The 27,921-nt window shown below is 50.9% G+C and overlaps 1 protein-coding gene across 1 annotated transcript; it reads right to left on the bottom strand.

Annotated features, from left to right (window-relative positions):
• Window positions 1-140: 140 nt before the first annotated feature.
• Window positions 141-26,942, bottom strand: RCC1L (RCC1 like). Its single transcript, XM_052654760.1, has 11 exons — window positions 26,619-26,942; window positions 19,783-19,912; window positions 16,882-17,010; window positions 15,863-15,929; window positions 15,342-15,393; window positions 14,501-14,585; window positions 11,883-12,064; window positions 8,899-8,986; window positions 7,908-8,081; window positions 5,473-5,558; window positions 141-887 (listed from the first exon to the last, which is right to left on the bottom strand). Exons 1-11 carry the CDS (start codon window positions 26,940-26,942, stop codon window positions 810-812), a joined length of 1,395 nt encoding a protein of 464 aa, XP_052510720.1. The 3' UTR covers window positions 141-809.
• Window positions 26,943-27,921: the final 979 nt, after the last annotated feature.

The raw sequence follows: 27,921 nt of genomic DNA, 5'->3' as shown, positions 1-27,921 counted from the left end.
TGGTCAGAAAAGTTTCCAAGCGGGACTGTCTTCCAGAGTACCTTTCACTGGCTTCTAGTAGCCTCTTTACCAAATGCCATGTTTTGGAAAGCTAATCCCTAAATGATTAGGATAAAATAAAAAGGCCTCTCAAGTTCTTACAAATGAAAAGGCAGAAAATAGACTTTATTCCAAAAAAGACTTTTAAGAGATGTTAAAGAAAAGGACATGTTACGTTACTAACGCAAACGTTTTTCACCATCTGAGTTTTCCTTCTCCAAGGCAAGCGCTCCAGCCAAGCTTTCGTGGATTCTGTTCAAAGCCCTTGGCCCGCAGAAATCTGGCCTTGCTCATCTTCCCAAGGGGCCTCTCAAGTCTTCTGAGCCAGGCAGGAAGAAGTGTTTCAAGGCAGGTGACTGTTGTAGGGCCACAGGGTTCCAGGCTGGTGCCCACTGGCATTTCCAGGGAGAACGCCCGCGCAGGGCTGTCAGCTAGCGTCCCAGCAGCACGCAGAGATGGCTGAGCGGATAAGCTCTCTGAAGACCAGACAGCAGATGCCACCGTGTGTCCCTGGGAAGGAGCTGAGATGAAACAGATCGTCCTTGCCCTGCTAGGGCCACTCAGCCCAGGGGCAGAGTCTGTGCCAAGCACCTCACCCTGGGCTAGAGGCGGGACCGCCTCCGGCACTTCTAGTCACCCCGCTCCAGGCTGTGGGGAGTGCGGCCCAGCGCACGGAGGGCCCTGACCCTCTCGGGCCCCACCCAGAGCCCCGCGCTGCCCTGGCTGAGCAGGCCAGGCGGTCCTGGGCTCCAGCAGATAGAGGAGGAGGTTCAGATGAAGGACCTGGCCAGAGTCACCATATGATCCACGCCACACGCCACATCCACGGGCTCCCCAGGCATAGTCACCTAAAAAAGCGAGACCCAGCGCACCGTGAGGGGGGGTAGCCTGGCGGGGGCCCAGCGAGGGCTGACCCTGGCTCTGCCTCTGGGTCAGCAATGGAACCGTCTGAGCCTCAGCCACCTACACACACCTGGCAGGTCAGCTGGGAGGGGCCATCCCAACTCCCCACTCAGTCAAGGGCAACACCCCCCACCCCCGAGAGGCCACTCTGGGCCCCTGCGTGCGCCGTCCCAGGGCGTGGACACCCCACAGAGGCTGCTCCCCAGTAACAGCGACTCCCCAGGGGTGGCCACCTGCCCCAGGGGTCACCAGACAGCTCCCTGAGTGGCTCCAGAAACCGTCCCACCCCGTCCTGCCTGCGGGGCCACTGCAGAGAGGAGTCCTGCCAGGCCAGTGTCCTCACTCGCCTCACCCATCAGCCCCAGGCCCGGGCAGGCTGCAGAAGGGGTGCTGACTGCGTCTCAGAAGGGGCCAGAGGCCCGGCTGGCGGCCCTGCCAACACGTTCTCACCGGCAGGGCCAACGCCACGCGGGGGTGGATGCCATGGCCTGGCCTGCTGGCCTTTACACGGCAGACAACCCTGCGCGGGGGTGGAGGCCACGGCCTGGCCTGCTGGCCTTTACACGGACGTTCGTCGTCCCTCAGCTCCACAGCTGCGCCCTGGAGAAGGGCACAGACACACTCCACGGTGCCCACGACACCAGCGGGATCCCCAGGCCCACACAGCCCCCCAGCTCTCCAGGAGAAGGGCACTTGGCTTTCTCCTATTGTAGTATCATTACTGTTGTTATTATTATTGCTATTGATTTGAATAGGTGACAGTCACATGGCTACCATATAAAATGACATTCAGTAGAAGAGAAAGGTGTTATTGCCTCTGGATACCACCGCGTCGTCGTCTGCCCTGCTCCCCACCTTCCCTAGGAATTGGAAATGACTTCTCACTGGTTTCTGCTCTCCCAGAGACGCTGTGTGCAGAGTGCCGCTGGGGGTGTCTCCTTAGAGCTCCAGCCCCGGCTCCTCCCCGGCCTCTGCCGGGCGCGGGTGCTGCTCTCCTGCCTGCACCCGAGTCCTGCCCGCCCTCCCCTGGGCGGCAAAGTGACAGCTGGAGACGGCTCTGCAACAGCCTGCGGAGTTTACTGAGCTTCCGAGGGGACGACCCCGGCCAGATGGCCTGGCCTTTTAAAAGCCCCGAGGCAGCAGCATCCACGGTTCAGAGACAAGTCCATTAAGGGCTCCGGGCCGCAAGGCAAACGGACACTAGCACCAAGTCGTGCTGCCGGCCCTGCGCTAAACAAATGCCCTTAGCAAAACCTGTCACAGGAATCACTGAGCAAACACACCGCGGTGCCCCCGGCTCAAGCAAGGGCCCAGAGCTGCATAAAGTGCTCGGGGCTGGCCAGGGAGGCAGAAGAAAACACGCTGCCCGGGGTGCCCGGCCAGGTGAGCTCCCAGCAACCTCCCCGGCCGCGAGGGCGCCTTTGTTGACCTTCCCCGGGGGAGGCCACTCTCCGCGCTGACCAGCAGCCAAGCGGCTGCGCTTAAGCGCCTCTGTCCTTGTTCCCCTAGGGCTGTGGCCCAACAGCCCAAGGCAGAGGGGGCCACATGGCCCTGGCTGACGCTGGCCCCGGGAGCCTCTCTGGGGAGAAGCAGGCGGCCCCACAGCCTCTGAACTGAGTCCAGGAGACGGCTGCCCTCAGCCATGTTCTATTTGTGTCCTCCTCAAGGTTAAAAGGACTTTCTATTTTAAACCAATTTACACTCCCATTATTGCAGAGGCAAACAGTTCCAGAAGCCGAACCATATCTGCCCTGAGTAACTCTGAAGAGTGTGAGCAGAATTAGTGTAGGAGCAACTCTACACAAGGGCAGGTTCCCAAGACACACGCCCACCAGGTCAGGGACAGAGGAAGGCCAAGAGGAGCACTGGACCAGCTGTGACCGGGCCGCCAGACTCGCCACGTCCCTACTCAGCTGCACCCAAAGACACCCTGCCTGGCACCCAGAGGCGGGGCTACAGCCGAGGGGAGCCCGCCCAGCCTGTGAGGGGGCCCGGCCCCACAGCACATCCTCCCCCAGGGCGTCAGAACTGCCACAGCCTGCGGCTCCCGAAGAGGCCAAGTAAGAAAGGGGCCCTGAAGGCAGAGGGTCCCCAGGCCGGGCTCCAACCAACCAGCGAGGCCAAGTTCGCATCGCAGCCCAGCACAGCAGACAGCTGGGCGACTGGGAAGTCAGTGTTTACGGGCGCAGGCTGGGGGGACAGCCCCACCTTCACCGGCAGAGCGCCTCGCCCCCAGGATGGCCGCCACCCTTCCCTGGGCAGGGCTGCAGCCTGAGCCCAGGGCGCGGGGCCGCTGTTGCACAGAGGGGCTCCCTCTGCACATGCCCTCTCCTCCACGGCAGGGGACCCAGCTCAGGCCCTCAGAGAGGAGGCGGACCTTGGCGACATCTCCAAGTCAGACACTGAGTCTGAATCTGGGCTCTGCTTCTCACTAGGTGCGTGACCTTAAAGAGATCACCGAACCTCTCTGAGCACCAACGTGGAGCAGGAAGACATCCTGGATGCTCCTGGAAGGAGAAGCTTGGATCAGGTGACTCAGACGTCACCTCCTGGGCCTGTGAACCATGAGAAAAGCCCCGGTTCTGTGGGTCTAAGAATAACCAGTTAGTACCACTATAGGAGCTACAAACATGGTTCTACTTTTTTTTTCCCCTTTTGTAGAATACTTTTTAAATGATGTAACATATCCCTTGCTGAAGATAAGTAAGAAAACATAATTTTTTAAGGAATAAAAATCACTTGCAATTGTTTTTTAAGTGAGTCAACAGAACAGACTGGAGAAGGTCCAACTACTCAACATCAGAGACTAACCTTTAAGGGTCCAACCCAGCTGATGGGAGACTGGCTCCCGTCTCCATCACTCTCCCAGAGAACAGACTGGAGAAGGTCCAACTACTCACCATCAGGCTAACCTCTAAGGGTCCAACCCAGCTGATGGGAGACTGGCTCCCGTCTCTATCGCTCTCCCAGAGCCCCAGCCCCACATCCTGGAGCCGGCATGGACCTCGGCACCATCCTCCCACCCCAACCAAAAGGAGACAAGGGGGCGAAGGAGCTCTGCAGATGCCCAAGAGGAGACAGCACGTGGCCTGAGGGCGGCCGTCGCAGGAACAGACCGGAGCGTCCTTGCCCTGATGGCGTGGGGGCCGGGAGCATGTCAGAGGGACGCTCGGGGTCCAGCCTGAACAGCAACAGGTCCGCCCGCAGGCCTGGCGCCTTCTGCTCCACCTCAGAGGCCAAGCCTGGCCTGGCCACTTCAGCAGTGAAGACACCCTCTGATGTCAAACCCGACTTCACGGCTGATCTTCGCTCTAATTTGAGGAAATGAAAGCAATTGGAGAGCCTTGAGTCACAGTGGTCATTCATTCAAAGCCCGGTTGCTCGGCCATTTCCCAAGCTGCTCCCACAGAAGGGAGCCCTTGGGGTGGGGTCGGGGCTCCCGAAGGACAAGTGGGATCCTGACTGCCCCACGCTCCTACTCCTGGAGCAGCCGACCACTGCCCGCCGCCACTACACCTCTCCTCTCCCGGGCTGGGGTCCCCAGAGGACAGCGGCGCCGCCCCCTCAGACTGGGAACAACTCGGGGGTGCACTCATCTTTCCCCAACAAGTTCAAAGCCTCCCTCTGACCAGTGTCTCTTGGAGACTGCACCAGAGGGAAGGCCAGCGAAGTTCACGGGAGCCAGGAGAGCCAAGAGCTAAGGGAAGGGCTGGGAGCGAGAAACAGCCAGTGAAATACCAAAGTGCCTCCAGACACTTTCCGTGGGTTTTTGACAGATAAATCATCTTTTTAAAAATTAAAACATCTCTTTTGCATTTTTATGTGTTTTTTTAAAAGATGCTTTTACACAACCTCAAAATACATTATTAAAAATGATCCTTCAAAACAAAACATTTAGGCACACAAGCACACACACACACACACACACACACACACACACACACACACACACACGAACACACACAAGCACGCATGCACACAAGCGCCTGATTCTCTACAGAGACCATCTCCGGAAGGGAAGGATGAAACCAGAAGCTGCCTCTGGGACAGGAGATGGGAGGCTTATTTTTCATAATACATTTTGTACCAGGTCCATATATTCTGTACTCAAAAGAATAAACAGCCTTGTTTAGAAGAACTTAAAGAACTGACTTAGTAAACAACATGAAGATAAACTACAACTTAAGAAGGACTCTCCCTTTAATTGTGAAATTAGCCTTTCTGTATAATTGCGCCTCCTCCTGAGAAGAGCCTTGATGTTTCGGTCTGGTGGCTGTGGTAAGGCACTCGAAATATTAAACATCCTGCTTTCTTTTAAATTCGCTGTAAACCATTCCTCTCCACGGGCCTCGGTGAACAGCTCCTGGCACGTCAGCTCCTTCAGCCCACCCCCTCCCTTGTGGAGAGCGGGGACACCCGGCCTGCAGCCCACTCCTCCCCGAAGCGCCCTGAGGACCCGGCACCGGCCCGGCTGCTGCGTGCACTGTCGGCTCCGCAGGCACACCCTCAGGCTGCCCAGCCCAGCCTTACCCTCCATGGGAAGTACTGGTCTTCCAGGCGACCGATTCCCAGGCACCCTCGGATGTTCTTGCCCCACACAAACAGCTCTCCTCGGTCTGCAAAGAAAAAACAACGGTGGCTTGGTTGGGGCTTAGGCCAAGGGCAAGTCTCCAAGAGGAGGAAGGTTCATAAGAATAGGCCTTCTAGGAGCCGGTACAAAAAGATCAGTGTTAACCTTCAATTTCTCCCTGGCTTTATTAATGCTTGCTTTTGAAGGGACAAGTAAACAGTACCATCCCCAAACCAAACACGTGTCCCAGCCCAGATTCAGGCAGCGTCTTTCTCAGGGGAGATGAGCACATGCCCAGAGGTGGGCCCAGGGGCTCCTGCACACACAGCCCCCTCTGCTCAGCCCTTGTGGACAAACCCCATCGCCCAGCTGTGTGACCCTGAGCTCCACAATCCTGAGATCTCAGCATCCTCAAATCCCAGTCACACCCGGACAGAGTGAGAAGTAGGATAATCTGTCATTCCTTGTCTGGTCTCAGGAGCACTTGGTCAAGGGACACATGGTGACGGGGCGCCTCTCTGGGCTGGGTCTACGTCTGTGTGCTAGGAGCTGGGACGGCATGGGGACCGACAGGCATGTTCCTGTCCTCATCCAGGTGGAGCCAGTCCAACAGCGAAAAATAAATAACCCAACAAATGCATGATTTCCAACTGTAACAAGTGCCCTGAAGGAAGAGGACAGGCAGAGTGCTGTAGGAACAGGCCAGGACACTGACTGGGGCTCTGGGAACCCCAGCCTCCAGGACGAACCCCCAGACTGGGACAGGCCCTCAGTCCAGACTTTCTTCCGCACCAGCTTGGGGCATCCTCAGCACAGAGGCCCCATTCACAGCCCCAGCAGGCAGAAGGCTCTGGTGGTGGGAAGAAGGACGGACACACAGGAGCTGGGACTGAAACAACCCGGCTGGCTCAGTAAAGGGCCCTTCGGTGACATACGTCAGAGCCTCTGCTCTGCCTGCCCTCCTTGGTCTTCCACCCAAGAGGGTACCTCAGGGGAAACCAGATGGCCGCAGGTCAATGCCAGGCCCGGGGACAGGGGAGACACCTGGGCCCCAGGCTCCCTCTCCTGAGGAACAGTCACTGGCACTGGGAGGGTGGCTGCTGGGTTCTAGGGGAAATCTAAGTAGGATTTCATTTCAGTGTGACCCACACAGCTACATGGCAGAACAGCAGACAAAGGAATCTACCTTAGTCATAGGTGAAGGCTGTGTGTGGATTCTGAAGTTCGTGACTTTGCATACAATTTAAGCCTTGAATATTTGGGAAATTACAGATAATCGTCACCTTTAGAATCCACCCCTACCAACTCTTCTTTGCCACGTCGGAACAGCTTTAAAACGCTCATGTGACACATATATTTGCAGATGGAGGTGGCTGACCCTGCGTGGGGGGTGGGGAGGGTTCACCCCAGTTCCCCCTGCTATCACTGGGGTGCCTCAGGGCACAGTCAGACAGCACTGCGCACCCCCAGCACAGCAGCTGCCGCTGCTTCAAAACCCCCAAACCGAAACACAGAGCGCGACCGAGAGGCCGTGGACTCTGGAGCCTCCAGGGGGCGCTCATCTGGAGCGGGCCTCACGCTAGCAGGAGGCCAGAGAACAGACGACGGGGACCCCAAACTGACCGTCCCAGCTCAGATGCTTCAAGAAGAAAATAACTACTTGCCAGGAGACGGAAAGGTCTTTAAAATTGCAAGGAAAAGGCGAATTTATAATACTTAAAAGTCATAAAATGAAATGTTTAGTTCAGTCTTTTCAAGTCAACTAAAGAGGAGCGAATTGACCCGACAGCCGCGGTGGTGGGATGAGGGCTGTAATCGAGAAGCGCAGACACGCTGGAGGTCTGCAGGGTAACTGGATAGCTCATGGCTTTGTAATTGGGCAGACCTCTGAGAAAGCCTCCATTTCCGCCTCCCCTTTGATCACTCTCCCCCAGCACTCTGGAGAAACAGGGCACATCCACCTCCCCGAAACCACAGGACGGCCTGACCCATGCGCCTCCTGCGCTCCAGGCTGGACAAGGGGTGGGCATGGCCAGGAGGAAGCCCCGCGCAGTCACTTCCTGCTCGCCCACCACGGATGCCGCCAAACCCCCACTGGTTTCCCCCGGGCCCACTCCAGGGTCCCCTCTCCCAACCACCGACTGTGTCCTCTTGAGAAACTCACTGTAATGTTAGCCTAACCACAAACCAGATGAACCGAAAACAAACCTCCGGGATGAAAAGGAGACACATTACACAACCTCAAGCCGAACAACTTCTGGATCAGCCGCTCTCTCTAATTATCCACACAAGGGCGCCACTCCGCTGGATGGATGGAAACAGAGTGGCCCACAGCCGGGGGCTGACCCCGAGAGGCCCGGCCAGGCCTCGGGGCTGCAGGGGCCTGGTCACTTACTGGTCAGGGCGGCGAAGTGGCTCAGCCCGCAGCGAATGCGGGAGACCTGGACTCCTGGGTTGAACTCCGCCAGGCCAAAGAGAGTGGGTGGAATCATTTCTGGAAGAGCGGTTTCCAAGAGGTTTGGTCCCTTCCCAAGAATTCCGTAGCCCCAGACGAAAACATGTCCTTCTCCTGGATTACAGTAAAAACAACGGTCAGGAAGTCAAACCAAGCACAGCCCTCCCTCTCAAGAAATTCAAACCACACCACCAAGATGTGTTACGTCCACATGCATTTTTTTCCTTTTTTCTTTTCCCTCCTCTTGCTTGGCAAGAACATGTTGAGATAGATACTTAAATTAATGTTTCTTTTCTCCTCTTTCAAATTCGTGCTTGTGGAGGATGTCTAGCCAGCTAACCAATCTCAGAACACAGACATCCCAGATCTTGAGGGTGCTGGACAGGGCTGCTCCATAAATCACCCACAGACCCCACGTGAACACAGGGGAGCCTTACAAGGACAGCTTTTCCCAACACGGAGCAGGAGATGGAGCTAAGTACCCACACGACTCCTGGCCAGATTCTAAAACTCGCAATGACTTTCAGTTTATAAAAAGTTTCACACTGATCAGTGGTGCCAGATGCGTAATCCCAGGGGGCGTGGCTCTCAGGATCCCGACCCTAGGCCTCTTCTCCTGTGTGCCCGTGGGCTCTCGGCACAGTCTCTCTGGAGAAGGCAGGGCTGGAGTCTTTGGCCCAGGCTCAGGGAGAGGAAGCAAGCAAGCCAGGGGTCTGCAATCCTCAGTTCTACGCTGGCTCTTTGTCAATGTATAAATCACAGCTGTTAGCCTTCTGTCAAGAACATCAGTCACCCTCCCTCTCTGTGGACTGAACTCTGATCTTCCCACAGGCCCACTCCCCACACTGAGAGCTGGACCCAGTGGACACCAGCCCTTCCGCACCCATCCTACCCGCAGCTTCCCAGGGAACAGCCCGCAAGAGGGGCTCACCGTTTAACACCGCGCAGCCTGTGCCCCCACACGCAGCCTGCTTCACCCGCCCTACTCCTGAGAAGGGCAAGCACCGGGGGACGTTCACCTGCATCAAAGGGGCCACACCGTCAGGAAGACAAACCAGCAAGAACATGGAAACACTATTTCATGTACAGGGTAGGTCTAAGTCCCAGTTCATTCATGCCCTCCCCTAGATAATCCCGAAAACCGTGCAGGTGCTGAGGATCTAACAGGGCACGGGGGAGACGAGGGAGCAGGACACCCTGTCCCGCTCTGGGAGTGCAGTCCAGTGGAGGAGGCAGACGTCAGCCAAGATGAACGCAGGATGAACCTGCGCTGAGTCCAGTGAAAGGAGGGCGCGTGTCGGGAGCGTAGTCAGGAGGAAGCAGCCAGGGGAGGAGAAAAGGAAACCCCAGGTCGGGCAGGTGGAAGTGCAGCGAGGGCGAGGCGCGCGTGGCACACTCAGGAGTTTCAGCAAGTCAGGGTGGCCGCAGCCGGGAACGAGGGGGAGTATTTGCAAGATGCCGGCAGAGAGAAGGGAAACCAGACCACGTGGGACGGCGGCTGACCACGGGAAGGATCTGGTCTCTACCCTGAGCATAACGGGGAGGCAGTACGGGTTCCAAGTGAGAGAAGGATGTGACTTCAAGAGGGTGAGTGGACGTGGGAAACGATGGAGAAGGGCCAGGGTGGGGGGATGAGCACGGATTCACTCCAGGATGTTCTGAACCTGCAGTGCCTAGAGACGGCCAAGTGGCCTACTTAGCCTTCCAGCAGGCTTTGGTCTTGGAAAGATGGATTTTAAGAGCTTCAGTGACAGATAGGGGTCTTTTCAGAGTCACGGGCAGATGGAAACAGCTGGAGGATAACGACCCCTAAGCTAACTAAAGGGGCTTACTGATCTTAGATGGCACAAGGCTGCTGGCCGGGCCTGGCGTCCACTACCCGGCTCACACGGCTCCTCTGCCCAACTGGGCTCTGGCACACGGCCCTCAGCAAAGGCTGAGAAACGCTCCAGCAAACAGCCATGGAAATGCACCACTGCTGTCCCTGATAGAGTGAGGCTCAGGCCACGTGAAGGATCAGGGCTGTGGTGGACTGCTTCCAAACACGGGACCTGTCTCCTGCAGGTCACACCTTGTACCGTCTGTGCCCTGCCGTGTGGGGGGCTGGGCTGGTGACTTGCTTCTACACAACAGAACGCCAGCAAATGTGAGGGGAAGCCACTACTGGGATGAACTTGTAGAGCACTGGCTTCTGTCTCACTGACACGCTCGCTCACCCTCTCGTCTGCCTGCTCGGCTGAAGCCAGCTGCCGCGCTGGGAGCCGCCACGCGGAGACGCCTGCATGGCAAGGAGCCGAGGAAGGCTCGGCCAACCGCTGTGAGCTGGCCAAGCGCCAGTGAGGCCCAGGGGCCCCGGGGTCAGCAGTCCATGGGGACCTGCACCCCGCTGCAAACCACCAGTGTGGGCCCAGGGGCAGAGCCCTCCCAAGGTGAACCCCAAGAAAGAGACTCAGAGCCAAAGACCCAGCCAAGCCAGCCCTAGATCTGACTCACAAAAACTGAGAGAGAATAAATATGGGTTGTTTTAGCCATCACATGGTAGGGTCATTTGTTACACAGCACAGGTTACAACGACATGACCCTAGACCTGTCCCCACGGGAAGGCCGTGCAGCACTGATCTCAGGCCTTGGTATCAGGAAGCCCAGTCCTTCTCCTGAACACTTTATTTGCAGTTTATCTTACGAAAACAATGAATCATTAAATGACCACGTTTTCTGGGACTTCCCTGGTGATACAGTGGCTAAGACTCTGAGCTTCCCACTCCAGGAGGCCCGGGTTCAATCCCTGGTCAGGGAACTAGGTCCCACATGCCACAACTAAGATCTGACACAACCCAGTGAATAAATAAAAATAAACACATTGAAATAATAACTGATCACCTTTTCTTCTGTTTTGGCTACTGGGAAGTTCAGCACCGAATCTGCAGCCACTTCCAGCCAGTGTGTCAGACCACAGAAAACCAATTATTTGCATCTGATTAGCTGAACTTTATCCCTTCGTGCGTATTTCTTTACCTATTAACATATATTTAAAACTCTTCTGTATGTTGTCAGAAGCTTGATGATATTAAGTCGTTATCACTTAGAGACACGTACTGATTTATAAAGTCTAGGATTTGCTTCAAAGTAATGCAGGACAGAGAAGCAGATGAGATTGCAGATGCGACGGAACTGGCCATCAGGTGTGCAGGGCTTTTTGGAGAGGAGGGTGGGGAGGGTTGACGAAAATGCTCTGGAACTAGGTCCTGGTGACAGTTACACAGCCTTGTGAATGTACTAAAACCCAATAAGTCATACAATCTAAAACAGTAAATTATCCATTTTTTTAAACGCACCATTGGTTGGCAATTATTGAATATGGGTAATGGCTACATAGAAATTAATTATGCAGTAAGGCCTACTTTTTGCTTATATTTGGAACTTCCCTTAATAGAACGTTTAAAACCCTACTGCATTGTACGGATGGTGGCCCCCTGCGGTGACGGTGGGGTCGCATTGGGGAGACACCACAGGCTAGGTGCCGGGGCTCTCCTGCATGACCTGGAGGCCGCATGGCGTCTTCATCAAGGGGCACACACTCTGGACAGCAGCAAAAGGCCCACTGGGATGTTGCAGGAACGTGTGTAAACAGCCTCACTTCCCCTTTCAGAACAGGACAGGGCACACAGACATACCCTAACTACTGCTCTAAGCCAGGACTAGCTTATAGAAGTATTGATAATGAAGGCTTTTGAACCTGAGCTTTCTTTCTAGGCTCCAAAGAGATCGTCAAGCACTCGGCCCCTTGAAGAGGCAGCCTCAGCTCAGGCGAGGCCTACACAGGAGTCTGCACATCTCCCCTTGGTGACGGACCTCTTCCACATGTCCTTAACACCACTTCCAAGCCCCCGGCCCAGGCTGCCAGTGACCGCGTACCTGTGTGGAGTCGGTGACAGAGGCCAGCTGCAGGTACTCAGAGTTGCCCCAGCCGAAGAGGCTGCCATCGGCTGACACGGCCAGGCAGCAGTCCCCGTAGGTGGCCACCTGGACGACGTTCACTCCAGCCAGGTCTCCGCCCAGCTTGGTGGGCGTGCTGGTGATATTGTAGTGACCCAGGCCTGACACGATGGAAAATTGCGTTACTCAAACACTTGCCTTGACTTACTATGTGCCAAACACCGTTTTAAGCACTTTGCAAAGATCAACTCAGAATCCTAATCAGTTCCCTCTGCACGCTGCACAACTTCCTGTTCCATGTTCTCTAAAAACATCAGAGTGATCATTTACATGCAAAACTCTTGATATTTCCTAAGTCTGATTCAAGTTAGAAACCTTTTCAAGATGAAACGCCACCACACAATGGGCCTATCAGACCTCGTATACAACATACAGGCACAACTCATTCCACTGCACTTTGCAGCTACTGCACTGTTAACAAACTGAAGGTCTGAGGCAACCCTGTACTGTCAGGTGACGGTGAACACTTTGGAGGCAGTATTGTTTTAATGAAGATATGTACATTGTTTGTTTTAGACATAATACTATTGCACACTTAATAGACTACAGTAGAAACACAACTTCTATATGCACCGGGAAACCAAAGTTACAACAAGCAATTCCTGAGGCACTGCTGGAGGCACTTGGGAGAAACTAAAGGAAATTTCTAAGAGCCCATGCAGTGTCAACCCCCCATGCCATCCCCCGAAAACAACAAATAGAAAACTGGCAAACTGGTGTGGTAAACAGTGAGCCGAGGAAAAGACAGGGCTTGCCAGGAGGGCAAACGTTGCTATCAGCTCGGCGATGGAGGGTAACCCCTTGGGCAGCAGATGAGGGAGACCCCCAAACCACAAAGCTCTGCTTACACTAGGTTTCCTCCAAGGAGCCCAAAGCAGTGTCAGACTGGCAACACCCGCCAGCAACAGGCAACGCAAATCCTGTATATCATCTTTTGTATACACCAAATATGGAGAAGGAAACGGCAACCCACTCCAGTGTTCTTGCCTGGAGAATCCCAGGGACAGAGGAGCCTGGTGTGCTGCCGTCTATGGGGTTGCACAGAGTCAGACACGACTGAAGCGACTTAGCAGCAGCAGCAGCATACACCAAATATAATCTATATACTAAAAAAGATTTTTAAAAATTAACTCTAATGTTGAAGGGTTATGAAAGAACCTGCAGACTGAGATAGAAACTGCTTTAGACCCGAAGGTCAGGGGGACCTTCACTGAAGAGATAACCTCAAGCCAAGGTCTCAGGATGAAAGGGAGAGTGAAGAAGAGCATGCCAGGCTGAGGGAACAGCATGTGCAAAGGCCCTGTGGCAGCAGAGGAGGGGGCTCCCGATCAGGGTGCAGGGGGCCCGCGGGGCTGGACTCAGAGCCTGGCGAGCAAGGGCAGTGAGGCCACGTGACAGCAGATTTCTGGAGTGGCGCCAGGAAACTAAACCAGGGTTCTCTCCAGCACCGGGACTTTCACCTCATTCCTTGGTCTATGCTGTCAAAAATGTACCAATTTCATTCTTTTTATAAAAAGCTGATTTTTAAGTTACTCACACCAAGATTTGAAAAAATAAAAAGGGAGCTTCAACTTTACATATACTAAAGAAATGCACACTTTAAAAACTGGCACTGGGATTAAACCAGGACACTTAAACTGACAATAATCCCTGCTAGAGGGCTGACGATTAAATCAGTACTTCTGTACACTGCTGACGCCAACGTAAGTCATTTCCAATAGTGAAACTTTTGGAAAGCAATAATACAACAGTATATCCTGAAAACAATAAAAATATTCTAATCCTCTGACCCACGCCTGGGAAATTTATCCCAGGGCAACAATCAAAATAAAGGGAAAAGCTAGACACGTATATGTGACAAACGTCGTATCTGCAATGGTTACTGCATCCCCCCCACCCCCCCGCCAAAAGTGTGCCTCCTGACTACAGGGTAATGAGTAGCTACCCGATAAAATACCTAAATTATTAATTTACCTAATAGTACATGAACTGGATGCTCTATCATACAAATATTAAAAACTGTGCAAATTATACCAACGTGGGAAAATGTTTCATGTAAATTTAACAATAAAACAGGCATATAAAAACCACACCTCTGAGTACCATAAACAATATTCACATATGAATAAGGACAGGGAAAAAACATGAGTCGAGGGACAAAGATGACGTGTTGAGGTGGCGGGATGATAGAGGATTTACACAAGGTTTAAATCTTAAATTTACGGTCCTCCCTTCAGACAGACACGGAACACGGAGAGGTAAGCTGCGCGAGGATGATAAAGCTCCTCTCTCTCAGTCCTCTCTCCCTTAATCACATTCTTCTCAAATCAGTTGAAGCCGAGCTCCCGTTAGGGGGCATTTGTCTCTGAAAAGACTCAGACTTGGATGGTGGGGCAGCCCCAGTCCTCTGTCCAATCCAGAAGCTGGGGGTGAGGGTCAGGGAGGGGACACGTGGGAAGGGACAGGAAGAGCGAAGGGCCGGATGAAGGCAGCTGCGCCATCCCCCGGGGAGGGGGCGGGGGAGGAAGGGACACTACCTGTCTGCCCGTCCGCACCCCATCCACAAGAATACACTTCTCCTTGATCCGTCAGGAACAGACTGTGGTCCTGGCCGCAGGCAACCTACCACACAAACGGAGGCGAGATGACTGGTGAAAAGGAATCCTTAGCACCCTGCTGTCCTGGCCCCAGTGCCCAAAGCTAGGCACCACTGCCCACCACTCCAGAGTGCCGCAGGGGCCGGGCGGCAGGCTGCCCCGCCCTGCTCCACGGCCGACTCTTTCTCAATCCAGCACAGTCTGGCCTGTGTCTCCCGCTCCCCTGAAACTGCTCTGGCTAAAAGCAAAACGGTGCCTGGTGTCCTAAGGAGAGAACCCGAGCGCCCCTCCACCCCACTCCACCCTAGGAACCATACCCTCCTCCAGAAGCCCTTCTCTCCTTCCAGTCCACCCTGGGTAGGAGTAATAATAGATCTCCTTCTGGTGCCCTCATAAGCGCTTTCTGTGTACATTCATTTACACAGTTAAGTATCTACCATGTGCCAGACACTGTACCATGGATGAGAATAAGATGGTCAGCAGGATAAAGCAGCCTGGAACGCAGAGCTCGAATTACACTCTGATACTGCTGGTATATAACCTGCCTCTCCCCAGAGTGTTACTCACCCTCCCCAATTTTTATTAAACTTTGTATCCCCACAAGTTGGAGTAAGCCCTGACCTAGAACAGGCTGGCAACAATACTTACTAAAATCATTTATTAATTCAGAAAATCACCGTAACAGTTTGTCATCAGCTCACCCAAATTTCACCCTTTCAAAATCACCTCCGGGTGGGGAGTCGGGGGGCAAGACCAGTGGTCCTCAGCCCCCATCTCTTACCTGGACCACCTGTCCATCGAAGTCCTGCATCCTATGAACTCTGTGACTTTCACTACAGCCAGGAGAAATTTGGGGAGAAGCATGGTAAGCACTGAGTGATTCCAGCCCCTCTCGTCACCCCAACCAGCGGCCCCCACATGCACACGGTAACGTCAGGGAAACCCAGGGTCAAATACAAGGAAGAGGGAGGTCTGGGCGTGAAAGTGAAACAAAACAAAATCCTCTGGTGACTTCATATGCTGCAGACTTCTGAATGTTATTTAGACCTACTAGCATAATATGAGCAGCTAGAGGGAATTTTTAAGTTAATCAGTCTGGTGGAAGCAACAAATGAAATCAAAGACATTCCAGCATCAGACTAAGGCTAAGGCGCCCTCCCTCCCACTCACACCAGAATGATGCTCTCCACGCCTTCCGGGGACCTCCCACTGCGTTTTACGACTCCAGGGGTCTCTCACATCTCACAAAGTGTTTAACACTCGACACAACCTGGGGAAGGGGTAGCAATTTCGGGAACTCACCTATAAATTTCATTCTCGACCACCTTTCTTCCGCACTGCCCGTAAGAATTATTCCCCATGCTGAAGACTAAAGGATAAAGCGCCAATCAAATCAGCTCTGCAGGGTCCTGGAATCCTCAAGACTGGGAGGGGAGTCTCACATGTGGTTCTAGTCCAACCACTCGCCCCAGCTGCCACTCAGCTTCCTTCTCCAACATTCCCAGCCTCTGCAGGCGCCCCTACGGGAGTGCTGGGGTCCAGGCCAGCCAAGACAGCTCAGGCCGCTGTTGCCATGCCTTCTTCCTCCCCGCCTGGGTCCTGGGGGTGCTTCTCAGGAACGCCACATGATGAGGTGAGCACATCTTGTGAAAGAAAGGCCTCAGCACCCCCATTCCCTGGACCTGTCAACGACGCTGCCCTCAAAGCCAAGCCTCCCCACAAAAGAGTTCCTAACACCACCTTCACCATTTCCTACAAAGCACGCTAAGCCAAAAAAGTGAAATTTGAAAACTTTAGTCAAGCTGACCTTCCCCTGGAAACAACCGCTCTTCTGAAGAGGGCCGGGGTGAGCCAGGAGCTTGAACTAGGGAAACTCTCCACCCCCACCCCACGTGGAAGAAGTGTCAGCAAACAGGCTACTCTCACTACAAGAGAAAAGCCATCTACACACACACACACACACACACACACTGTCTGGCGTGTCAGCAAACAGGCTGCTTTCAGTACGAGGGAAAGCCATCTACACCTACACACAGAGTCCGGCTTGGTGGCTCCGGGGCTAAGGAGAAGTAGCTCACGACACGGTGCGTGCCATCATGTTTATAAATACAGACAGAGATTTTCCAAGAGCCACAGAGGGCAAAGAACATGGAAGAGTTGCCAAGGTCGGCCCCACACCGCTCTCTTGAGCCATCCCACTGACTTGCTAGGGAAATACCAACAGCTTCACTAACTAGATGGGGCCCAGCACCACGACCCCTTCAGGCCCAGCCGCAGGAAAGCGGCGCCCCCGCTCCCACACCCCGGGACAGGTCCATCACCTCCTTCACCATCCGTCAGGACGAGCGAGTGGGCTCTGCCACAGGAGACCTGCAGCACCCGCGTCTCCTGGGGCCTGTCCAGTGGCAGCGGCACGGGCGAGGGCTCCAGCACGTACTCGTATCCCCTCGCTGAAACGAGATCGAGCAGGTGCGCACATGTTACACAGCCCGGAGGCGCACATTACGGGCAGAGCTGAGACGAGAACTCCGGCCCCGCTCCCCGTCCCCGGCGTCCATCACACGATGAGTTACTGTAAAGCATACTTAGTCCTATTAAAGAAATCTCTTCCCATGTCATTTAAAACCTGCTGGATTTTTTTTTTTCTTTTTTGGCCACAACACACAGCCTGCAGAATATTAGCTCCCAGACCAGGGATCAAACCCACACCCCCACAGTGGCAGTGTGGAGTCTTCGCAGCTAGAGCACCAGGGAAGTCCCACCTTCTGGATTTTTAAGGAAAGGAAAAGCACTGTCTGCCTGCAGCCCCCATTAGAATGCATCAGCAGAGTGAAGAAGAGCATATATAGTATGATACCACTCAGAGTAAAAGTAAAAAGAATACATAGATGCATGTGCTTCCTTCCACACGCACAAAATCTCTCTAGGAGGATAAACTGGAAACTGCTGACATATGCTGTCTTCAGGGAGAAGAGCTGTGTGGCCTGGAGGACGGAAGTGGAAAGCACACTTGTCACTACACATTTAACCGCGCCTTTAAGATTCTGAAGCATGTAGGTCATCTATTCAAAACAGAAAATTTTAATATTTAAATAAGTGAGAAAGGGAGGAAAGTGTTTTAGAAGGCACCCCAAAGAATCTTATTGTTCTTTACAATCCTACTGGAGAATTGGCCTATATAGGGAATTCCTACAGTACGTTTTGGGCTTCCCTGGTGACTCAGACAGTAAAGAATCTGTCTGGAATGCAGGCGATTCCTAGGTCGGGAAGATCCCCTGGAGGAGGAAATGGCACTCTACTCCAGTATTCTTGCCTGGAGAATTCCACAGATAGAAGAGCCTGAGGCTACAGTCCATGGGGTCACAAAGAGAGGGACATGACTGAGGTATGACACTTTCACTACAGTAGGTTTTAAACGAAGAACTTCTGAATATTTGTAACAGGCTGGAGTTAAGATCTGCCAGTGTCCTGGTTCTCAACCACTCACGACCCTACTCTTTTCACCTATGAATCCCACGTTTAAAAACATTTCATTTACCAAATATATGGCGTTACTATCACACATGCCTGTTGGTATTCACTTGTGACTGATATAATTTTCAAACAGAGCTTTTGATCAGCATGGAATAACTGTAATTTATCACAAGATGATAATGTAACTCTAAGCTAAACCAAAGGCACTGGATAACGCTGTTAGTGTATCAGCCTTATTAACTGCGAAAATTCTGTATTTTAAAATACTAAAAACCTCACGTCTCCTATTACTATAGTCACTGACCCCTAAGGGCCTAGGAAGCAGCAAAGACATAACATTTGAAGGGAATCTGAAGTGTTACAGCGCTCGGGAAATCTGGCTCACTTCCAGCCGCCAACTGACAGGAAAGAAAGAGGACAGGAGACCACACAGCGCCACGGGGGTGCGATCAGCACACCCCAGCCTGGACACCCCTGCAGGACAATCACCATGATGCCTTCAGTAAGTGAGTGCCAAGGAGAAAAAGACGGACGCAGACTCAAAAGACTTTCAAAAGTCTCATCAACCAAGCAATGTCTGGCCTTTATCTGGACCTTGATTCAAATAATTTTTTGAAAATATAAACCTAATGATACTTATGAGATAATAGGCGATTTAAACACTGCGGGGGGAGTTCCCTGGCGGTCAGGGTTTGGCACTTTCACTGCTGTGAAAGTTTAATTACCCAGGGTTTAATCTCTGGTCAAGTAGCTGAGATCCTGCAAGCCAAGCAGCATAGCCATAAAGAAAAATAAAATAAAATAAACACTGGATATCTGCTGATATCAAATGACTATACTGCTAATTATTTTTGGGTGTGATAATGGTATCTTTTTTTTTTTTAAGAATTCTTAATTTTTTTAGATATATACTGAAATATTCATGAAAAAAATCAATAATGTGAGGATTTGCTTCACATTTGTCGAGGGGGATGGTGGAGGCTGAACAGAATACGATGCGTGAGCTGATGACTGCTGGAGCTGGTGGCAGTACACCGGGTGCGCTAGCCTCTTCCGTCCATGTCCACACACAGTAAAGGGCATAAAGCAGGTAACGTGGCATCTCGCAGCTAATAAAGACTTCGGCACTAATTGATAAAAGACTCCCAATATAAAATTAAGTGAAGAAAGGCAGAAAACAAAACATATGCTGTAATCAAAATTATATTTTTAATATATTTGCATATGAATAAAGGAATAGGAAAAAATGGAAGAGAAGGTTTATCCAGTATATTTCTGGGTAATTAGTCCTTTATTATAAAAAAAAATGCTTCTTATTGTACTTATAATTGATTTACTACTGTCTACTTGTAAAACTGTCATTATAAATAATTAACGTTTTTACAATTCAAGTTTCAAATACCTGGAATCAAACCTCCATCTTAAGGATTTCATTGAATTTTTCCCCTTAGGCCATATTGTAGGCACTGCAGAATATTTCAAGTGACCTCCAAGCTAGGGAAGAAAGGGTCATGTCTTTGGGGCCAAAAAGAATACCTTTACTCATCAGCAAATGCTCCTTTGCCTAAAGGTTCAATGTTATTACCAAACAGGCTGAAAAATAATCTGGTCTAGATGGTTTCAAACAACACTTTAAAGACTCCATCTATTTTGTTGCTATGGTTTGGTTTATGAAACCATATTCTTAAAAATCAAAGTGCCTTTTCAGATCACTCACAGTAGGGAGAAACCAAGGTGAGAATACTTACTTTTATCTTTCCGGCTCCTGTGAAATCCAAGCTGGGAATCTTTGTTGAGCCCCATACCCCAAACTTTCGTAATATCCTTGGTTTTAGAAGAGAGCAACGTGAATCCATATCCACAGGCGGCAGATGAAATCTCAAAGGAAAAAAAAAATTCCCATAAAGCATTGACTGATATGGGACATAAGTTTTCCCAGCAATAAATCACAGGTTGTTTATCCATTTCAAGAACCAACACTATTACTATAGCAACTAACACTTACTGGAGGTTTACCACGTGTTAAGGCTTGATATGCACAACCTCATTCAATCTTCAGCCACCCAGTGGTCTAGGTATCAAATGATCCCCATTCACCAAGACATAGTCTCGCACGGTAAACTTGAAGACTACCTTAGTTTTAGTTTGAATCTTGGCAAGATCAAATGGTTGACCACTGGTAGACCTTTACCCGGAGAAGGCAATGGCACCCCACTCCAGTACTCTTGCCTGGAAAATCCCATGGACGGAGGAGCCTGGTAGGCTGCAGTCCGTGGGGTCGCTAGGAGTCGGACACGACTGAGCAACTTCACTTTCACTTTTCACTTTCATGCATTGGAGGAGGAAATGGCAACCCAGTCCAGTGTTCTTGCCTGGACAATCCCAAGGACGCCGGAGCCTGGTGGGCTGCCGTCTATGGGGTTGCACAGAGTCGGACACGACTGAAGCGACTTAGCAGCAGCAGCAGCAGCAGCAGCAGCAGCAGCAGCAGCAGCAGCAGCCCTTTACCAGCTGTGTAACCTGAGACAGACTACTTAACTTCTCTGTGTCTCTTGCCCTATATGCAAAATAGTTAACAACAGTGTCTCTCCTATAACAGTTAGGAGTAGTTGTGAAGACTAAATGAGTTAATATAGTTAAAACTCTTAAGAGTAAACAGTACCTGGCTTAATGTAAGAGCTATATAATGTGCTTATTATTAAGGGTAGTAACAGTAGTATTTGGTATATAAGAAAAGCAAACCTCCTAGAAGCAAGATCCGATGCTGTAAAGAGCAATATTGCATAGGAACCTGGAATGTCAGGTCCATGAATCAAGGCAAATTGAAAGTGGTCAAACAAGAGATGGCAAGGGTGAACGTCGACATTCTAGGAATCAGCAAACTAAAATGGACTGGAATGGGTGAATTTAACTCAGATGACCATTATATCTACCACTGCGGGCAGGAATCCCTCAGAAGAAATGGAGTAGCCATCATGGTCAGCAAAAAGAGTCCGAAATGCAGTACTTGTATGCAATCTCAAAAACGACAGAATGATCTCTGCTCGTCTCCAAGGCAAATCATTCAACATCACAGTTATCCAAGTCTATGCCCCAACCAGTAATGCTGAAGAAGCTGAAGTTGAACGGTTTTATGAAGACCTACAAGACCTTTTAGAACTAACACCCAAAAAAGATGTCCTTTTCATTATAGGGGACTGGAATGCAAAAGTAGGAAGTCAAGAAACACCTGGAGTAACAGGCAAATTTGGCCTTGGAATGCAGAATGAAGCAGGGCAAAGACTAATAGAGTTTTGCCAAGAAAATGCACTGGTCATAGCAAACACCCTCTTCCAACAACACAAGAGAAGACTCTACACATGGACATCACCAGATGGTCAACACCGAAATCAGATTGATTATATTCTATGCAGCCAAAGGTGGAGAAGCTCTGTACAGTCAGCAAAAACAAGACCAGGAGCTGACTGTGGCTCAGATCATGAACTCCTTATTGCCAAATTCAGACTTAAACTGAAGAAAGTAGGGAAAACCGGTAGACCATTCAGGTATGACCTAAATCAAATCCCTTATGATTATACAATGGAAGTGAGAAATAGATTTAAGGGCCTAGATCTGATAGATAGAGTGCCTGATGAACTATGGACTGAGGTTCGTGACATTGTACAGGAGACAGGGATCAAGACCATCCCCATGGAAAAGAAATGCAAAAAAGCAAAATGGCTGTCTGCGGAGGCCTTACAAATAGCTGTGAAAAGAAGAGAGGCGAAAAGCATAGGAGAAAAGGAAAGATATAAGCATCTGAATGCAGAGTTCCAAAGAATAGCAAGGAGAGATAAGAAAGCCTTCTTCAGCGATCAATGCAAAGAAATAAAGGAAAACAACAGAATGGGAAAGACTAGAGATCTCTTCAAGAAAATTAGAGGTAACAAGGGAACATTTCATGAAAAGATGGCCTCGATCAAGGACAGAAATGGTCTGGACCTAACAGAAGCAGAAGATATTAAGAAGAGGTGGCAAGAATACACGGAAGAACTGTACAAAACAGATCTTCACGACCCAGATAATCATGATGGTGTGATCACTAATCTAGAGCCAGACATCCTGGAATGTGAAGTCAAGTAGGCCTTAGAAAGCATCACTACGAACAAAGCTAGTGGAAGTGACGGAATTCCAGTTGAGCTGTTTCAAATCCTGAAAGATGATGCTGTGAAAGTGCTGCACTCAATATGCCAGCAAATTTGGAAAACTCAGCAGTGGCCACAGGACTGGAAAAGGTCCGTTTTCATTCCAATTCCAAAGAAAGGCAATGCCAAAGAATGCTCAAACTACCGCACAATTGCACTCATCTCACATGCTAGTAAAGTCATGCTCAAAATTCTCCAAGCCAGGCTTCAGCAATACATGAACCGTGAACTCCCTGATATTCAAGCTGGTTTTAGAAATGGCAGAGGAACCAGAGATCAAATTGCCAACATCCTCTGGATCATGGGAAAAGCAAGACAGTTCCAGAAAAACATCTATTTCTGCTTTATTGACTATGCCAAAGCCTTTGACTGTGTCGATCACAATAAACTATGGAAGATTCTGAAAGAGACGGGAATACCAGACCACCTAACCTGCCTCTTGAGAAATCTGTATGCAGGCCAGGAAGCAACAGTTAGAACTGGACATGGAACACAGACTGGTTCCAAATAGGAAAAGGAGTATGTCAAGGCTGTATATTGTCACCCTGCTTATTTAACTTATATGCAGAGTACATCATGAGAAACGCTGGGCTGGAAAAAACACAAGCTGGAATCAAGACTGCCGGGAGAAATATCAATAACCTCAGATATGCAGATGACACCACCCTCATGGCAGAAAGTGAAGAGGAGCTAAAAAGTCTCTTGATGAAAGTGAAAGAGGAGAGTGAAAAAGTTGGCTTAAAGCTCAACATTCAGAAAACGAAGATCACGGCATCTGGCCTCATCACTTCATGGGAAATAGATGGGGAAACAATGGAAACAGTGTCAGACTTTATTTTTTTGGGCTCCAAAATCACTGCAGATGGTGACTGCAGCCATGAAATTAAAAGACGCTTACTCCTTGGAAGAAAAGTTATGATCAACCTAGATAGTATATTCAAAAGCAGAGACATTACTTTGCCAACTAAGGTCTGTCTAGTCAAGGCTATGGCTTTTCCTGTGGTCATGTATGGATGTGAGAGTTGGACTGTGAAGAAGGCTGAGCGCCAAAGAATTGATGCTTTTGAACTGTGGTGTTGGAGAAGACTCTTGAGAGTCCCTTGGACTGCAAGGAGATCCAACCAGTCCATTCTGAAGGACATCAGCCCTGGGATTTCTTTGGAAGGAATGATGCTAAAGCTGAAACTCCAGTACTCTGGCCACCTCATGAGAAGAGGTGACTCATTGGAAAAGACTCTGATGCTGGGAGGGATTGGGGGCAGGAGGAGAAGGGGACAACCGAGGATGAGATGGCTGGATGGCATCACGGACTCGATGGACGTGAGTCTGAGTGAACTCCGGGAGTTGGTGATGGACAGGGAGGCCTGGAGTGCTGCGATTCATGGGGTCGCAAAGAGTCGGACACGACTGAGCGACTGAACTGAACTGCACTGAGAGATTAGGTAACTTGCCTAAGCTGATTGCGGAGTGTGTGCTATTAATCCTTATGCTACATTGTTATAGTCTCAAACCACTACTTCCATGAAGAAGAGTTAGTCATCACAGCCACCATGAATATGACACACTGCCTGATCCCCACCTTCACAGATCTGATAAGGAAACTGAGTCTTCAGTGGGGCTGGTAACAAACCAAAGGCAGCCTGGCTCTAAGGTCAACTCCCTTTCCACAATACCGAGGGGCCTGAGACAATCCTGGTTTACACCTGATGCCCTAAAGTTCACTCTCAAGCAAATGAGAACAAATTACATGGTCACCCTAATGTTCCTCCATTATCTCTTGGCTGTTTATAGTTTACCAAAGGCCTTCATAGTTGATCTCAGAGACTACATGTAAATCTAACCTAATCCTGATGAAAATGCTAGCTTACCATGATAATGAACAAACATGAGTTTTGTTCTGTTTTTACATTTTTTAACTCCAGCATATCTTGAAGAAAGTGAGCTAAATATTTCTTTTTAAATTTGATGACCTGTTTAATCGAGTCATCCAAAAGTTATAGATCCCTCCTTCTGCCCTGTGACATTTTCTCTCATAACATTCACAAGGAACATACACAGATGCACCACTACATCAGTAAAAACAAAAAAACACCTCAGTCCTCTGGTCTCTTGGAACGGCTCCACCTCCAAGGAAATGACCCACTGGGGACGCAGGAGACAACCCCTGACCACACAGCAGGAATCACAGAAAACTGAGTTCAGAAGCCACTGCCCAGCACACTATACGATTACTCTCCTCTGTTTATTCAACAGCCAACAAATATTTGGGTAGCACCTGCTATATTATTAAATCTGCCAGTAAGTGAAAAGGCTTTGAACACTACTTGACACAGAGTCAGCATTAAGCAATGTTTGTCATAATAAAGCGCCAGAAGGGGACTTTCCAACTCTGGTGGTGTAAAGAGGTTAGCTAATATTTCCCCCAGAAAACAAGCATAAAACTGGAGAAAACTGTAAAAAAAAAAAAAAACCACAACCATTTCAGGGCTCCAGAAGTCAATCAAAGGCAAACAAATCAAGAAATTACTCACAAAGGGCTGCTAGACCTACAGGCAAGAAATACCAGGGTTTGTAGACTTCTTGTCCCAAGTTGCTCCAGCTAACCCAGCTCAGCCGGCACAGGAGTCAGAAAAGGGCAGTGCTGACGGTGAAAACCATCAGTTTTGTTGCTTAGACAGACTTAATGTGGGGTAAAGGGTGAAAACTCATGCCCTACAGCAAATTCAGCAGGAAACAAACAAGGAAGATTCGCAATTCAGTGAGTCTGAGGTTGCAATCCTGACTGGGAAGGAGAAATGTAACGGGCAGGTCCTAGAAATGAGAGTCACAGAAAGCTCTTCACACCTGCACAGCTGACAGGGAAACTGCACAAGGAGCTCCCAGTGGGAAGAAGAGCTGAGGCCAACCTGAGATCAGGCTGAACTTTTAATGTGATCCCCAACCCACACACAGAATCAAAGCAGAGAGCAGAAAACTTACTAGCTCAAGGTGTCTGAGCACAGCCTCTGCCCAAATCACTGGCAAACCCCAAGAAGTCTGACTTTAAAAAAAAAAAAAAAGGACAGCTGGGAGAGGGGGGCGGAACAAAACAGAAACACAAGCAATGTCAGCAGCCACACACAGCAGGGGAGACTGACTCCCTAGATTACAGAAAAGTTAGTTGCTAAGTCTGTCCGACTCTGCGGCGACCCCATGAACCTGCCAGGCTCCTCTGTCCTTGGGATTTCCCAAGCAAGAATAGTGGAGTGGCTAGCCAGCCATTTCCTCCTCCAGGGGATCGTCCCAACTGCATCTCCTGCATTGGCAGGCATTCTTTACCACTGAGCCACCCGGGAGGCCCACATACCATACACAAAAATTAACTCAAATGACTGGCTCCACAGACCAAAATATAAGAACTCAAACTATGAAGATCCTAGGCAAAAACATAGGAAAATTATCTTTGCAATCTTGGGATGGGCAAAGGTTTCTTAGATATACCAAATGCCTGATCCACACCAGAAAACCTCATCAACTGAACTTCATTCAAATTAAAAACTTTTGCTTCCTGAAGGACACTATTAAAATAAAATCAAGAACTGGCAGAAAATATATGCACATATCAGATATGTGATAAAGCACCTACATCCAGAACACATAAATAACTCTCACAACTCAACATTAAGAAGTTAAACAATCTTTCACTGAAGGTTAATCCCCGTTTCTCCGGTGCTCCCTATTTAGGGCAAAAGATCATGTGTTATCCTTGACAGAAAAGTCAGAAGCCAAAGTGGTCCAATCTGCTTCTTTTCCACCACCTACCAAGATGTCCACAACCACGGCAAGCAAGGACCTCTCCTAAACATCCATTTCTGCTTTTCTAGATACTGGCTGCCACAATAAGGCGCCCTCCGGGAGCGGTTCTTTACTGCATCTTTTCAAGTCTGTGTCAACTCAGGGGCCTCCTGTGCAACCATTCCAGTGTGTTTAGACCTCTCATCCTCGCTCTCATTCCTGTTACTACTCCAGTTAACATTTCCTTTCCGAGCTATTCACCGACTCCAGCTGGCCCACATTTTCTCAGACCTTTTGAAGTCAGCTTTCCTAGCAGCAGAACTTCTGGAGTCTGGTCCGAGGGCGAATCCCTAAGTACCGAACACCTACCAACTGTGGGGCAATGGGCCGGTCCCTTAACCTCTCTGAGCCTCCCCTTCCTCTCCAGTAACTGTGGCAACGAGCCCGGCTCACGGGGTGTCGCGCGAATGATGCGAGCCGGACACAACACCCTCCCCTTCGGGGAGGGTCGTTCTCCCCGAAGTTTGTCCACCCATCGTCGCCAACCCTCCAAGAAGGTCTCAGGAGGAATGGCGAAGGCTAGAGAGCGGCACCGAGGGAGAGAGGGAAGAAGCCGCAGTCCTCACCTTTTGGTCCAGCTCCAGGCGGTAGGGCACGGCCTGGATCCTGCGGCGCGGCCGCGAGCCGGCGCGGGGCTGAGGTCCGGAGCCGGGCAGCACGAAGGTGGGCACTCCCAGCGCCCCGGAGAAGCTGAAGCCCCACACGAAGATTCGGTCGGCGCGAGTCGCACGCTCGCCCACATACTGGAACACTGGCGCATCCGCCTCGGCCTCCGCCGCCTCGCGCCGGCTCCGCGAGCGTCCGGCCGCTGTCCAGTGTCCGCGGCCCGGCCCCAGCCCACTCAGCCGGCGCCCCAGCCGAGCCACCGCCGCCAGCGTCGCCACCGCCATCCTCCGTCTCACGCCTTACCAGCTCCTGGGCGCCGCCATATTGGTGACCCTTGACCTTACGCCCCGGCGGAAGAGGCTGCGGCCTCGTTTACTATTGGCTGAAAGCAAAGGCCTTGAGGGCAGCCAATGGCTGAGGGCGGCGGGAGGGCGGCGGGAGGGCGGCGGGAGGGCTGGGCTGGGCTAGGCAGAAGCCGGTATCCACCGATCCTGAGAGATCCTGGGGGATCCGTCGCGGCCCGGCTTAACCGTAGCCTTTCTCCGGTCTCCCGAAACCACCCTGAACTCACTTACCTTCCCCCACAGCGCACGTTTGCTGAGCACCTTCCCGCCCCTGGCAAGCCCTTTCATCTTACAAAGGCCCTTTGCTTTTTTGGCGATCAGAAGTAAAATGTTAGGGGTTGCCCGCTCTGCACGACTCCAGCGTAGTGCTCCCCCCCATCCACTGTCCCTGTGGCTTCTTACCTGGCCTGTCGCCGCTGCTCCCCCTTGCACTCCGCTCAGTCCGTGCTCCAGCTACAGAGAGCTCCCTGCTGTCTAACAGTGCAGCGTCCTCCCAGCGTCTCCTCAACCCCTCAGCCCATCACCACTCCACTAAAGTCAAGTGGTCCCACTTGTAATTTCTGAATCCCAGGGACGTCTCAGGCCTTACTTTGCACACGGTGCCTTGAATGCTCGTCCAATTACCCTGTTCTCCCTACTTGTGTCTAGCAAACTCCTGCTCATCTAAGATCCAGCGGGAGCACCTCCTTTGAAGTTCCATGAAGCCAAGAACCAGTTCACTCACATGGTCCTCACCTGTTTTGTCCTAGAGTTTAACGTGCAGCCAGGAACAAGGGAGGCTCTTGTGAACCATGTAGGAGTCTAGAGGCCTGGGTTCCTGTCCTGGCTCCACTGCTGACTTGTCTGGTGACGTTGGGAAGCTGTGTCACCTCTAAAATGAGAAGGTTAAATCAATACATGAAACTAATCTTTTTTTTTT

Source organism: Budorcas taxicolor, chromosome 2 (assembly GCF_023091745.1).
Source record: "Budorcas taxicolor isolate Tak-1 chromosome 2, Takin1.1, whole genome shotgun sequence".
Lineage (NCBI taxonomy): Eukaryota > Metazoa > Chordata > Mammalia > Artiodactyla > Bovidae > Budorcas > Budorcas taxicolor.
The sequence above is the reverse complement of the archived record's forward strand: the minus strand, read 5'-3'. Positions and strand labels throughout refer to the sequence as shown.